Raw genomic sequence first — 16,421 nt, 5'->3', positions numbered from 1 at the left:
GGATAAGTTTAATCGCAAGACCTGGGATTGTTCTCCAGTTCTGCTCTTACTGGGCTGATTATTAAGCAGTTACTTGTTTAGTCTTTGACTCTTATGGCTTCCTGTTCTTATCATTATTAAGGAACCGGCTGTTGGTGCCTTGGATTGCTCACATTGAAAGCGATTAAATCACTGCGGGGCACCGAGTCAGAGATTAATAGAGAAGCGAAGATGGGAACCTCCATGTCTATTAGGTGTTGCATGGACTAGTCAGCCAGTTGATTAGTTCTGCCACTAGTTGGGCTTATTTAGTTAGACCAGTGTTTCTCAATCAAACTTCCAGGGACCCCAGTATGTCCTCATGTCTTAATTAAAATTCTTAAAAAATAAATACTTAAGTAAAAAAATAATTGCTTAATTTGTTATTTGATTTAAACTTGACTTAGCCTTTTTTTTTTTTTTAAATCATGCATGGCCACACTGTATTAATTTGCTTCCTCGTTGCAGTTAAATCAAAATGAGGGAATGAATTAGTGCAACATTGCTATGATTTAATAAAGCAAGGGAATGAATTAAGTCATAGGAACAAATTCTTAATTCATGGCTACAATTAATATATTTTTGTCTGCATGTCATGTACATGGCTTCGCACAACACTTGACTGACTTTTGTTAATAAAAGTTCTAAGTTTAATATAAGTTTGTAATTGTACTATTTTATTGAATAACGTATTCTATTCACCATTTTCAAAGACAGGAAGAACATAATTCATATGTTGTCTTGTGAAAAAAGTTGAGATAATCCTGGTTTCGACAACTGTTTATCAAGACAAAAACCTCAACAGAATTGCCATCGCCTCTCTTTTTTACAGATTGACCATGTTGATCCTACCCTGAGTCCTGAGGTCTATCTCCTGCATCCGTCCAGAAAGCTGCTTGCCCAGGCTGTGTCATGGCCGCCGGTCTCCTCGTTGCAGATTAGATTCAGGGCCTGTCCTCCAAGAACCAGCATTGCAGCTCATCTGAGCGGGGCCCTGCTGGAGGCCACAGCTTCTCTCGGGGCCCGAAGTTCTTTGCCCGGCTTCATTGTTGGCTCCACAGGTCGAGCGATGTTGAAAGGTAAAAAAAAACCACCAATTTCAGCTTTGTTGATGCTTCAGGCGGATGTTTTATGATAAAAGGGGTAATTCACAACTGATGAGGCTTTTAAAGGGTTACTCCACCCCAAAATGAAAATTTTGTCATTAATCACTTCCCCCTATGTCATTCCAAACCCGTAAAAGCTTGGTTCATCTTTGGAACACAATTTAAGATATTTTGGATGAAAACCGGGAGGTTTGCGACTGTCCCATTGACTGCCAAGTAAATAACACTCTCAAGGCCCAGAAAAGTATGAAAGACATCGTCATCAGACAGTCACAAGCCTCCCGGGTTTCATCCAAAGTATCTTAAATTGTGCTCTGAAGACGAATGAAGCTTTTACGGGTTTGGAACGACATGTGGGTAAGTGATTTAATGACAAAATGTTCATTTTGGGGTGGAGTAACCCTTTAAGAAAAAAATGAAAATGTTTATTTTTGACAAACTTCAACACCCACAATGCATTTTTGATTTGGACAATACCATTCTGTTGATCTGACTGTCAGCAGGAATACAAAAATGTGGAAGATCAATTTGTAGTTTTAACAAAAGCTGTCAAAAGTTTTGCCTTTTGGTAACTCCAGGGCTTTTGTTAAGACTACAGATGGAACTTTGCTTTTTTGTATTTAGCTGACTTTTGCTAACAAATGAACATCTTGTTGCAGGTAATGCAGAGAAAGTTTAAAAATAGTTTGTTTACACATACTACTGATATTGTAACAATAGAAATCTGGTCAAAAATTGGCAAAATTATCCTTTAAAGTTTTGTAGTTGTAGTTTTGTAGTAATTCCACTGCTTTGACTCTTCGATACAGTTATAAACGTGTAATGAAACTTCAATGAGAATCAATTAAACGATTGGAGATTTTTTTTAATGGATGCTAATTTAAAACTTGCATAGCCATAATAATAGATTCACACACAACAAAGTGGCAGCACATTGAGAAAATGGCACAATAGTGAAAAATCAAAGACACAACCACATAAAGCAGCATGAAATGTGTCTAGAAGACACAGAATTTGTCCTTCCCAATGTGTACAGATAACTTTATGGGCATACTAGCTACAAGGAATATGGTTAGTACATTTATAGAACAGTTGCTCAAGGGTATTGTATTTGTATACGAAAAACAAAATTTTTTTTAAGGCACAAACCTGACAATTCCAGCAGCCAGCTTTTCTTCAGAAGAGCTCATTGTGGCATCTGTCTGAGGCTGACACTAATTGCTGCATGCTACACAACCGCAGCCAATACGGAACAATATTTTCTGTTCAGGTTGAACAGATAAAAAAGACACAACTTTAAGGGTCTTTGTGCTCACATGTGGATGTTTTTTTTCCTATCGCTTAAAGGTTGTTGTTTTTTTCTATGTGTCTTGATTGTCTTCGTGGATACTGTGGACAGAATTACTCAGGATTTGGTTGATTGGAATGTGCAGATGATTTCCTAGAGATCACTAACTTATGTTTTTCCACATCAAGCCCACTAGTTTTGGCTTGGGACACTGGAAGAAGTTGATTCTTCATCAGCACACTCTGATAGATAGTATAATTCAGATGCTCCAGCATCTTTTAAAGAAAGGTTCAATTGACAGCATGCATTTTCTTATCAATCAGATGCTACTTCATCTTTTCAAAGAGATGTTCTGCATTCAAAGTAATGGATTGTGGCATTCATACTTTTAAATGTTCCAGAATGATTTTCCACAAGCTAGTCTTTGTTGCAAACTTTGTCACAAGCACTACAATTACAGAGCAATAGATAATACAAGAATAGCGAGATAATATCTTCTGCATGAGAATAATTGTTTTCTTTTGTTAACACAATCCTCTTTTGTGCATAATAATGACTTTGCTTTTTGCTTGTGTGTTTTTTTTCGTTCATTCTGAAGAGAACATTGCAGTTCTGCTGGCTGAAAGATGATTTATGGGGAGGCCTCTTACAGGCGCCGCTGAAGCAGGTTATGAACTAATGAAAATCATCTCTCTCCTCCGTCGAGGGCTGTGTAACATGACCGATGCGGGGGAGAAGGGTGTCAGTCTCTGACTTCCTCAACCCTCGGCTCTTTCGCTCTGGCTCGCCAACCAATTCAAACAGCGCACTTCAAACGCCTGCTTTGATTTGTTCTGCCTTTAATTTGATTCTGGCCGCATTAGCTTATCACATGGCGCTCATCCATTTGGAGTGTAACCTTCAAGCCCTTCGTGAGGCATGTCAGTGTAAAACGATCCTCAGTGATTCGAACGCACGGCACTCTGGACTAATTCCAGGTGACATGACGTCTGTGTGGGACCATGAGTCAGTGACCCTGGTATTCGCAGCCTCATAATTAAATACATAAGCATTATTTTTCTCTCGCGAGCTGTGGGAAGTTCAGGCATCTGGGCCAAAATGCAATCTGGCCCCTCTCAATGGACATTCTCACCATTTTTGGGCTTTTCAAACATAGTCAGAGGTAAAGATGTTCTGCAAATGAAGTGACACCAAAAGTCTCATTGCGTGCTGAGGTTTATTAGCTGTTTTGGGCAGTAAACTTGGTTATAATCCATAGTTTAGACCGTTTTGTTAGGTTGGTGAGAAATGTTTTTGTTTTTGTGAACCTAGGAGGCCATGGTGTAGGTGGTTAATTTTTGTACCCCTTGCAGTTTATGTTATGAAATCTGTTTAACATGTTTTCCTTTTGAAATGGGTTTTTTCGCCATTCAAATGCAAACAGCTTGTAAAGATTGAACTCGATGATGAAAAAGATATTTAAATCCTGCTTAGCATTAAAAGTCATGAGGAGCTTTTGCACTTAAATGGCAACTAACCCCCTTCAAAAACAGCTTACATTTCGATGTAGCTGACTGTAGAGTTTCTACATTCAACATCCTGCACTGTTTTTGATTTTAGGTATGAATGAAACAAATTAGCATCAGGGTTGAACAAAACCGGGGTATTTCAGGCCAGCCAGAACTGTCACTTGCATTTTCGGGGTGATCATTTTACATTTATTGATCTTGGACATCTATTGTTTATTCTTAGCACAATTACACAATTGGGTCATTCCGTGTCAAATCAACCAAATCTCAGAAACTCCCCTGGTTAAAAGTTTTGATTTTGTCAATATTTAAAGGGGTCATATGATTTTTAAAGATCACTATTTTGTGTATTTGGTGTAACATATGTTGACATGCTTTGATGCGACTCTGTATCTCTCTCTCTCTCTCTCGTGCAAAACATTGCATTTGAACAGTAAATACTTAAACTAATAACAAAACATGCATACAGTTGCTGATTCAGAAGCGCCAGATTGTCATGGCAAAGTCAGAATTACCTCCTCTCCTAGGTTCACGAAACGGTCGTTCATAAAATGCGTTGCTGTTCTGTTATAAGTAATCTTAATGATTCTTAAATGCATCTACTTTCGGATGTCCAAATAAAGTGCTTTTGCTTTCGCGCAGAAACACACAGCGTCTCCCTGACATTGCTGCATCAACACTGCTGCGGTTACTGAAACCAGGCTTACGCAAATATTTCCACATCTTGACGTCAAGATGTGGAGGCGTGTTTGAACAAGCCGTTTTAGGGGGGCGTGGCAGAGTCTTAACTTTGATAAAGAATATCTCTTTGGTTTTGAGACTTTAGTCTTTGCATCTTATCTATGCATAATCAGCTTGTAACACTCCAAAGAGAAAGCAAAACTTGAAATTGCATCAGATGACCCCTTTAAACCTGTATGGTGATGAAAGCCAAAATATAATGTCACAGGTGTATATACAGAGTAATCCACTGTTTTGTAGAGGGGGTAAAAATGGGGAGAACTTGGGGAAAAGTGACTTCAGAAAGATCTATTAGGTCTATTAGTAAAATCTGTTGACTTTAGCAAATTTTGTCGCATTACATGCCAATGGTGACATGTAATGGGGAAAAATCTTCTCCAAAGTTTGCATGTGTCACGGTAGGTGGTTGTAGACACAGCGCTCACAACAGAAATAACAAAATGTACTTTTATTAGCATCAACCCACTATAAACCATTATGAACTTAAGATACGACAAACATAAAGGCAGAACTGAGGACTTATAAAGGGAGAGGAACAAACGAGGAAACAAGATGATTAATCAAACACAGGTGATAGGGATCATTAATTAACAGAACTAGGACAGGAACTAAAACAGGAAGAACCAAATAAGGTAGAAACAGAACAAAACCAAAACTGACATGTTACAGTATCCCCCCCCCCCCCCCCCCCCCCGGAAGGTGCGTCCCGCACCGTAACAGTAACATCGGGGAGGGGGGGGGCGGGCGTCCTGGAGGCTGGAGCAGGACCAGAATAGGACAGGGAAGCCTCCAGGACGGATCAGGAGCCTTGGGAGACCATGGCAGGACTGGAGACTCGGGAGTCCATGGTGGATCCGGAGCCTTGGGAGGCCATGGCAGGACTGGAGATTCGGGAGGCCATGGCAGGACTGGAGATTCGGGAGGCCATGGCGGATCTGGAGACTCAGGAGTCCGTGGTGGATCCAGAGCCTTAGGAGGCCATGGCAGGACTGGAGATTCGGGAGGCCATGGCGGATCTGGAGACTCGGGAGGCCATGGTGGATCAGGGGCCTCGGGAGGCCGTGGCGGATCGGGGTCCTCGGGTGGCCGTGGTGGATCGGGGTCCTCGGGCGGCCTTGGCGGATCGGGGTCCTCGGGCGGCCTTGGCGGATCGGGATCCTTTGTGGCATCGGCCTTTGGCCTGGCCACACAAACTGAGGCTATATGGCCCCCCCCCAAAATTTCTTTGGGAACGTTCCCCTCAGGCGGCCATATTGGAGGAGAGGGCTCTTGGGGGCGCTCTGGAGGAGCGGGCACATGAGGGCGCTCTGGAGGAGCGGGCACTTGAGGGCGCTCTGGAGGAGCGGGCACTTGAGGGCGCTCTGGAGGCACGGAGCTGGATAGAACCAGCGGAGACGCAGGAGGGCGCTCTTGCAGCGCGGACACCTGAGGGCGCTCTTGCAGTGTGGACATTAGAGGGCGCTCTTGCAGCGCGGACATTAGAGGGCGCTCTTGCAGCGCGGACATTAGAGGGCGCACGGGATCAGCGGGAACTCAGGTGGGCTGGACGGGACCAGCGGGAACTCAGGCGGGCTGGACGGGACCCTCTTGCGAGGTGCAGGGATAGGAGGACACAGACGAGGAGCAGGCACTGGATGGCACTGGCGAGGAGCAGTCACTGGCGTGAGCATGGGAGCCGAGAATTCCGGGGGAAGAGCCTCATCCAATAGCCCCCTGTCCTGAATCTGAGGCGTGGTCGGCGGAACCCTTTTCACCGCAGCTGGCGCAACGTTCATCGCCCTTTTCGGCGGCATCCTCCTCGCCGCGGGCGGAAGCACAATTATCACCGGGGACGGCGGACCGTTCCTCGCCTTCTGCGGCGGTCTTCTCTTCACCACGGATGGCGAAACTATAGGGTTGGGCAGGCGGGAGGAGCCGTTGGCGAGGTATGTGGAGGATCCCGGCGAGGAATGAGCTGGGGAGACGCTGTGCGTTCCTGCTGGAGCGGAATGACGAGTTTGGGGAATCTCCTCGACTTCTTCGTCGAGTCCATTGAGGAAGAAGACTAGGTTAATAAGTTCGACCAAGGGAAAATCACCTGTGGGAAGTTCACAGCGAATAACCTCGTCATTCAACCCCAGCAGGAAACGTGGACCCAGAGCTGCGTCGTGCCAGCTCACCCGGTTGGCAAGCTCGAGGAAAACCTCCACATATCACGTCAACCTCAGGCCGCCCTGCCGCAGCCCGTACAGCGCGACTTCCGCTGGAGACATGATGTTCGTGGTCTCCGGCGTTCGTCTGGCTTTCTGTCGTGGTCAGATCTTCTGTCACGGTAGGTGGTTGTAGACACAGCGCTCACAACAGAAATAACAAAAGGTACTTTTATTAGCATCAACCCACTATAAACCATTATGAACTTAAGATCCGACAAACATAAAGGCAGAACTGAGGACTTATAAAGGGAGAGGAACAAACGAGGAAACAAGATGATTAATCAAACACAGGTGATGGGGATCATTAATTAACAGAACTAGGACAGGAACTAAAACAGGAAGAACCAAATAAGGTAGAAACAGAACAAAACCAAAACTGACATGTTACAGCATGCAAGTTTCTAGCAATATTGGAATTGATTTGTGGCCTCGAGTAAATTTTTAAATTGTACACATTTTCAGTGGTCAAAAACCAAACATTGCTTACTTTGCATATAGATAATTATTTTCTTTTAAAGGGGCCATTTTACACAAGTTGATATGATTCTTTAGGGTCTTAATGAAAGCTCTGTAACATACTGTGTTTAAAATTTCTCCAAGTTAGTGTAAAAAACACCTTCTTTACCCTGTCAAAATCAGCTCTTGTTTTCAGCACGCTGTTCTAGTTCATGTTGCTTTAAATCCTAGTGAGCTCTGCTGACTCCGCCCCTCTCTTCCGTGGAGTGACAAGCAGACCATAGATAAGTGTAGATTCCCTATTCGACCGCTCCAGATTGACGCATTCACCATAATAATCAATGAATATTCAAAGATATACAAGCTTATAACTTGCAGTTGTAGACGCACAGTCAGTGCGCTCAAAGATTCGCAGACCGTTCAAAAAATGGCGGATGGCTTACGTATCGCGTCCCATAGAAACAGTCCATAATGAGGCATCTAGGTATATATATCTATGGAGCATACTAAACTTCAGCCGCGAAACTGGCTAACTAGCACATTATTAGGAAAGGCAATTTGCAAAGATTCATATAAACCCTTATACTCACTTCTTCTGTAAATAAAGCTGGATCACAAATTATTTGCGCAAACATAGAAGCATTTATGTAGATCGGGGATTGGCCATTCACTTCAAAGCGAAAATAACATTAATCTTCTGCGTCTTCAGCGACTCAGATGTCAGGAGTAAATGACGACTGGTATATTCATTATTACATCCAACAACAAAGCACTTCAATCATTTAATCTGAGACATATTGTCTTCCCCTGCACCGGAGGCGGACAGCTCTCAGCTCACTCAGGGCGGGTCTAAGGTAAGATGGCTTTGTCAATCAACTATCGTGGGAGCGGTCTGTGCAGAACTACGTCATTCTGATAGTGTTCTCAGAACAGCCTGATTTAAGAAAGGGGATTTTAAAACAGGGATTTAAAAAAAAATAACACTGGGAGGATTTGTATCATTATAGGATGGATTGTACACACTTCCAACACACATTTTTATTCAAACAACTTGTAACGTGAATTTAGCATCCAATGACCCCTTTAAAGAGGAATGTCTGAATAATGTAGAAACTACAAATTAATCTTGTTTTAAATTGTAATTTTAACCCTCCTCTACAAAATAGTGGATTACTCAGTAAATATACATTAGTGACATTTAATATTTTGGCTCTTATCACCATACGTGTTTATCTTTCTTCAGAAAAAAATATCAACAATATCAAAAAATTTGAGCCAGGGACTTCTGGTTGAGTTGACACGGAATGACCTAACTGGTTTTCTGTGATGTATTCAACGTTGTTGTAAATTCTACTGATTTGTCACCAAGATAATATTTAGGCCTAACTGGCTAATATAGATTTTAGGTTATGTCAAAATAGCAATATGGACTTTTACATTATTTACACTGTAGCTGTATAATTTACAGGCTTGTTTGCATATTGTCTTTTGTAAAGGTAAAATGATAATTAAAAAAAGGAAAATGTATATACTCTATCATAGCCTGGGGTTGTGTTTTTGAAAGAAGTTTCTTCTGCTCATCAACTCTGCATTTATTTGATCCTAAATACAGTAAAAACAGTAATACTGTGAAATATTATTACAATTTAGAAGGAATGTTTTCTCTTGTAATGTATTGCAAATAACAGCACTTTATGTTTCCAGGCATATGCAAACACACTGTGTAATATACAATTAACCGGAAAAAAAGATATCCAAGGATGTATTTATTTATTTAGACATGACGCTAACATATTAGCCAGTCAAAAAAAAAAAAAAAGAATTATTTAGTGATTACGGCCCCGCACACACACCCTTTCCAATGAAATGGTGCTCCAGCAGTGGCTGCCTTTGTGTCATGTGGTCATTGAGTTTGCTCTGTTTGAAGTCTAGGGCTTTAGAGTCATTGCAAAAGATCAATTTCTAAGATTCATCCCTCATCTTTACAGCAGCAAAGGTTTTTATTAACCACATCCACAGGGGGTCAGGTTCACTCAGGAAAGCTTTTTTTATTATGGGAGCAAACAGTTCTCCACTGAACACATTTTGATTATAGTGAGACACTCATTTTAGGATAATTGTAAAATAACAATTATAATTGGGTTACTCAAAAAAATACAGTAGCACACAAACAGAATTTCAGTGGTGATAAATGGAGGTGGACAGGAATAGTGTGCTGGGTCAGGTCAGGTCAGGAGAACACACTCGCTCACATATGTGCTGAATGAGAAGCGGCTCTGTGCTCGCAGGAAAAATGCAGACTCTGAGACCTTTACCACTCGAGGTGAGGCATTACGCACAGCCCAGGTTATCAGATATTGAAGTTGTGTTAAAGGTCTTTCCTATATTCAGCAACTCTGACTTTAAAATGTCTTAAGGGATACATTTGATTTCAGTTGTTAATGGCTTTATAAATGCAATTCCTGGATCTACCAGACAGCTATTCTATGTGCTTAATGGAGCTGTCATATGGACCATAAAGCCGTTGGATGAGTTATTTTCTTCGATCAGTCTTTCTCAGGATCCACTGGGACAGTTAATGATGGAAACAAGCACACTCAAGCACATCCCCAGAGTCTCATGCCCAAGTTTAGACTATAAAGTCATTGTTTTCCTATCAAATTCTAACTGGACTCTTACCCAAGTCAATCAGCAAAGTCTTTACTGGTGATCAGAGCATGTTTGGGTGCTCGATTTCCTCGCCCTGCATTTAACACTATGTGTTGCTTTCATCTGTGAGTAACATGACTGGCCAGGAAGGAGCAGCCAATGGAGAGAGTAAATGTGTGTGTGTGTGTGTGTGTGTGAGTGAGAGAGAGAGAGAGAGAGAGAGCAAGAGAGGGAGGGAGGGGAGTACGAGTGGCCAAACAGTTATGTGTGTGTGTGTGTGTGTGTGAGTGTGAACGAGTGAGATATGCAGTGAGTTAGATGTGTGGTAATAGAGAGCTGGCAGCTGCAGTCAGGCTGAGTTTAAATGTGGCTAAGCGCCTCTCGCCGCTGCGGCGTGAAGCAGGGAGTCAGCGAGCCGACTGCCGCTACGGCCACAATCATGAAACACTCCCACTCACAGAGGATGGACTACAGGCTGCTCAGTAAGTCACTCTTCAACTTTACCATACACACAGCAACAGGCAGTGCTGTCACTTGTGGAGTTATTTTCAATATAGTATATATGGTGCTGTTCTGGTGGCTAGAGCTTGGTGTCAAGGACTGAAGTGCTTTTTTTTTTTTTTTTTTTTTTGCTGTATAGAGAGTTAATCATATACTGTACTTTGGCAGCCCAAGGTTTTTGTTGTATGAGACTAGAAAAACAACAGTTTAATTTAAATTTTATGTCAGGTATGTAATAATCAACAGGGAGTATGCCTTAATGTTTGATTTCAGATTGCATAATTTGTTTGTGTTGAGAGCTGGCAGCTGTAGTCAAAAAGTCATATGTTTGGAATGACAACAAGAATTAGTGATTGTCCCTTTAAAGGATGGAACGGATTCAGTGTTTATATAGACATTAGTTGTATTTAGAAAAAAAGGTCTGTAAAGAATAAGTACATGATTTTTATTTTTATTTTATTTTATGCTTTCTTCACAATTCAGCACTTTCTTCATAGATCCATTAGGTTAGATAGATTGGGTCCTTTTAAACTGCCTTGAACCTAAATTGAAATACTAAATCAAGCTTAATACGAAACTGAGCAATGGATTAATTATAATGTGTGTGTAGTTTAATGGTATATGCACACGTTGTATTCACAGAGATTTCTATTTTGCTAGGTTGTGACGTTCTGTAGACTTTCACTCGTTTGTTACACAAAATGAAACATGCTGCTCAAGGTTATTCTGAATGAATTTTTTCTTGAGTCTGAAGAGTCTGAGGGCATTTACCTTCATAACTGCAAATCTATCTGCTAATGTTTAGTACATGAAGAATTTACAGTATACTGTATGTTCATGTATTATTAATGTATAATTACTAAATCACAAGAGAGGAAACTTTACTGAGCATTTAAGGGAGTGTCATCACTTTTTTTGTGATTTAAATAAATTTTGTGTTACAGTTGCCCTCAGTCTTCCCTACATGTTCAAGACAGTCAATGTAATGTTTTTATGGTTTATATAGGACTTCTGTCATCCTAGATGGTTACAGGTTAGTTATTTTGCAGAAGCACTTTATATTAATGATTTATTCTCCATAGGAGATGGGATACTAGGGATGTTATTGTAAATAACATAAGCCAGACTATTTCTGTCCGAAGATGAAGGCTCTCTACTCCTAAAGCTCCTGACTGATTATTAAACTGGCTAATGTGTTAGCGTCATGTCTAAATAAATAAATAAATCCTTGGATATCTTCTTTTCCTGTTAATTGTATATTACACAGTGTGTTTGCATATGCCTGGAAACATAAACTTGTATTAAGGCTGTTTGACTATGACAAAAATGGGATTGCACCTACAAGCAGTGCTTTAATCAGCACTTTTCACTATTTGTTTATTCCAACAATTATATATTTTTTTAAATTTGTTGTGCTCTTCTAGCATACACACATGTGCAGGAGGTGCACCTCAGCTGCTCTGTGCATCCCGCTAGCAGGATCTCTGCCGTCGTTCACAAAACGAGCGCTGCTTCCTGTCTGCTTTAGACCTGCACCACGAGTGGCCCATGCATAAAGATCAGGACAGCTCATTCACAGCCTAATGCAGTGCATTCATTTCCCTCCATTTTTCTTCAAAAGATGCCATGTGCAAAGAGAAAAGGACACAAGGCAGATGCATGTGATGGCTAATGAAATGCGATTGGATATGAGGCCGCATGTTGCAAAGATGATGTGCCTAAAACTCACCTCAGAAAAACTCTCAGTATTACTGGCCATTGGTTCAGGTTGAAGCAATACAAAGACAGCACTGCTCAGGTTTATTAAAACTTAGTTTAGATTTTTTTTAAAGTAGTTTGATTCCTTTGTAATTGCATTTTCAAGCTTAACTGCAAATAATTTGTTCATATGCAAGTTAGCTGCTTACCTAGACTGCATACAGTCTTGAAACTTATATTGCCTATTCATAAAATTGTGCTGTATATATTGTACTGGATCTATTGTTTGTGTGCTAGAAGCACACTCTCAAGTTCTACCAGAAGACTAGACTGAATACACAAATCAAACGGCACTCTCACTCTGCCCCTCCTGTTCCGGTGGTCACCATGGCGGCGCGTTGAGCCGAAGGAGTCTGCAAACACTGCTTTTGACAGCTGATGCTATCCAGACAAGCATGATTCACAGAATTTATATTATTTTTGCTTGACCTGCCCTTGAGCGTTATACCGGCATAACTGTTTTCTGATCGTAATTTCAGGCGAGAATGGAGTAAACAGTGGAGATATGTAAATATACCGAGACTAAATGAAAAATGCTGAAATGATGTTGAAGAAATGATCCATCAGTGTCACAGTATATGGGTTATTGGGAATGTTTACAACTCTTGGCCTGATGGCGCCTTCCACTTTTACTAGACTGCACTGATGAGACCGCAGTGTCACACAGTGTACATTATCAAAGTTATTTGTTTTGTCTTTTGAGGTACTCTCCGCTTCTTTTTAATTACCATGTAAATACTGTACTTTATTGTATTATGAGTGGTTTATCTATATCTGTTTATCTTCCTCCTGCACTGTACTGAACACAATTATCACCAGCCCTGTCTCGCAGCAATAAAGAATCTTGATTCATATGTTGACGCGAAAATGGTTGATTGAATTCATAAATACCATTTTAGGGGTGTGTAATGTCCTGTATAATGGCTCTGTTCTAAAACCTAGTGAATCGACTTGCTGCCTACTAGCTATATAGGCAACTGCCTTTTAAGGCAGCATCATAAATGCAGTGGACCCTCATAAGTAACCAGTGTCAAATTTTGTATTTTACAGTTCTGTTCCACTTGTACATACTAGGTATGTATTATAGTGATTACAATAACTGGGTAATAACCCCTAAACTTTATATTACCATTACTTTCTCTGGTAAGTGCATTGTAAGTACACACACTGCAAAATAAAGTGCAACCCAAATCCAGTTGTCTGTCCTGTCTATGCTGTACTCAGTATGGTTCTGTTCATACACTGTTTGCTTATAAAAGAAAGTCACTCGAGTTTCTGTATGCTCTTTTGTCAGTTACATCGTTGATGCACATCTGGTTATTTTTTGCTATCAACCACTAACATTAAGACTTGCAATCTCTCTCATGTTAAGATAAGAAAATGGCAGAAATTATGGTGGTTGGAGAGGGCCATACAGATGTTATTCAGTAAACTCCAGTGTCTTTGTCTCTCTCAGAACGGCAGCTGTGCAGCTCCATGGCCAACTCCAGCATCCTCCCGTCCACTGTGACGGGCATCAGTAAGGAACTAGCCGACCTGCGGCACCTCATCCAGTTCCCAGAGGAGATCGCCACCATCCTGACAGAACAGGAGCAGCAGCTGTACCGCCGTGTCTTCCCCCTCGACTACCTCAACTTTCTCACCCGAGACCTGGGAAGCCCAGAGTGCCACAAACGCCACCCGCACCTGAAAGCCTCCCTGTCCGCCCCCATTATGCCCACTCAGAATGACCACCACAACACAGTAGAAGACCTCGTCACAAGATTCAATGAGGTGAGCATTCATTAATAGTGCAGATTCATAACAAAGTGAATGGAAGGGCTGTAGCTCGGGAAGAAAAATAGAGTTGGACACAGAAGGACATTTTTCATCGTTGCAGCAAAGGCTGTCAAAGGTGTCTGCTCTATTGCCTGTTTACTTGGATCTTTTCACATTCACAGCGTGCACCTACTTATCCAAACAGATGTGAGTTTATTGCAGTTGTCTTAAATATTTGATACGAAGAGTGCCAGGTGAAAATTGTGTTTCTCCTTTTGAATGGACCTTAAAGAAAGTGGAATGATGTCATCTTTAAGGTGCACGCTTGCCTTTAGATCAGCTGGTTTTGATTTTAAGAAACTAAATGGAGATTAAATGCATACTTGCCATTGTTGGCTGAACTCTATTAGACTTAAAACATGAAAACTTCAAATAATGAATCATCAAAGCTGGTTATGTTTCATGTAAAAGCAAGAATCTAGACAGGTTAGGACTGAGAATAACATGAAATAAAGATTTGCAGATGCTTACAGCCCAGACAGTCAGTGCTAGTTATGTAACACTCACAACTCAGAAGGGTGACCTTCACGTTGTGGAAATCAGTCTTATATCTTGTCAAGTAACGTAATGCTCTAAGGAATCATCTTTCATCGTTGAATGCAGTTCCTTGAAAGTTCCCGCTTAACTTTCCATCGCCTAGTCTGTTAGAAGAAACATTGAAGGTTTCCGGGTTGAAGGGAGGTTTCTAGATCATAGGCTTCGATGTAATGTAACACTAACAGCTCAAAGGGAATGGATCACATAGCACCCATCCCAGCATTAATCCTAGTGTCCTAGGTCAACAAGTCACAGATTCCTCCTTTAGATGGATTTAGTTCACTCTTTTACCCTAATGCTTCCTGTGGACTCATTCGTGCCCCATCAATGTGTCGTGTTATTTTGGTTATGCTGTAACCCACATAATACATCCCTGAAGTGCTCCCACTGGGTGTCCATGCATAGCCTAGGGTTTGTGGTCTGTTGACTTTGTTGCGGTCAGTTGTTTGTGGTCTTATTCAGACAGCTGACCGGCAGTTGGCTTTGAAGCCCCGTCGAAGGTGCAGTGTCTCTGGCAACTCTTACATAAGTTTTTAATGTGTCAAATCTGCTGGCCGGCCGGCCTGTGCAGTAACTCGAGCAGCAGTCTGACCGCTGGAATCCTGGCAGAATGACATGAGCTCCAGTCTACCGGTCCCCTCGTATTAAACGTCCCTGACCATCCGGGCCCCGGCAGAACTGTTTATGTAACTGACTGACTTTCTGTGAGGTGTTTTTAGCTACAACACGCCATCGCATAAATATTTGTGCTCAAACTGATTGCTGTTATGAGCGCTCAGGACTAGAGACGGTCGAATTCTGTGACTTGGTGTTTAAAGAAAATGTGAGTGGTGATTGACCGTACAAAGGCTCGACGCCACAATACTGGGGTGTTCTGGGTGGTTGCCAGGGTGTTGCTATGCAGTTGATACACTGTAAAAAAAAATGGAAAATGTCAGTTTCTGTAAATGCAGTGCTAAATTCCAAAAACAGGTAAAACACCTGTAAATATAAATCTATACGGAAAATTCCTTTCTATTAATAAAAAACTTTTTTTTTTAGTGTGTACAGTGTTTTGAGAGGTATGCTGTTGGTAGGATGTCCTGGGTGGGTGCCAGTGTATTGCTATGCATTTACTGTTTTTAGCATGCCGCTGTGCAATTGCTAAGGTATTCTAAATTATCGTTAGCATGCTGCTATGCGGTAACTGGGATGTCCTGCATGGTTGACGCTGCATTGCTGTGCAGTTGCTAAGGTATTCTGAATGGTTTTTAGTATGTTGCAATGCAATTGCTAGCATGTAATTGGTCAGGATATTCAAATAGAACAATGTTTTGACAGCACCACACAGTATTATACTTTTCAAAGGGAAACAACCCCCACATGATTAATTCTCTGCATATTAAAGTGACATGAGAAGGTAACATTGGAGGTGTTATTTTTTTTCTTACTTTCTGTTTTAAAGCAAAAGTTTTCTTGCCCTCATGGTTGTTCTAAACCAAAGGTTACACCAAGGTTATACACAAAAGTTTAGCACAAATTTTGAACCGAGTGTCCTGTGTTAAATTTCAAATGTGTCTCACACAAACCCATTGTATGATTTCAGAAAACCTGGGATATACAGTAGTTGTATGGATCACACTCTTGTTATCGGTGTTAGTGTTATGGGGTCCAGTGCACTCAAATCTTAATTTTTCTTGGAAATGTAAATGAAATCACGTTTGAATTCCTGAGTTTAAAGCAAGATATTTATGTTATACAATCAGCAGTGTTTCTTCCAAATATGTGTGATTATACACCAATGAAGTGAGAGAGAAAGGAATGGAGATCAGTATTTTCTCAGGTTTGGGCCTCAAGCTAAAGTGTGTGT

General features: G+C 41.3%; 1 protein-coding gene across 1 annotated transcript in view; it reads left to right on the top strand.

Moving 5' to 3' along the window:
- The window catches only part of LOC306852123 (1-phosphatidylinositol 4,5-bisphosphate phosphodiesterase epsilon-1-like), a 71,697-nt gene that overhangs the window by 28,531 nt on the left and 26,745 nt on the right, over window positions 1-16,421 (top strand). Inside the window, exons 3-4 of the mRNA XM_079388778.1 lie at window positions 851-1,097; window positions 13,674-13,990. Coding sequence (XP_079244904.1) covers window positions 851-1,097; window positions 13,674-13,990 — 564 coding nt within the window. The remainder of the gene's footprint in view (window positions 1-850; window positions 1,098-13,673; window positions 13,991-16,421) is intronic.

The sequence above is a fragment of the Barbus barbus genome, assembly GCF_936440315.1.
Source record: "Barbus barbus genome assembly, chromosome: 32".
NCBI classification, from domain to species: domain Eukaryota; kingdom Metazoa; phylum Chordata; class Actinopteri; order Cypriniformes; family Cyprinidae; genus Barbus; species Barbus barbus.
Note: the sequence above shows the minus strand (reverse complement) of the source record. Positions and strands in the feature narration are given on the sequence as shown.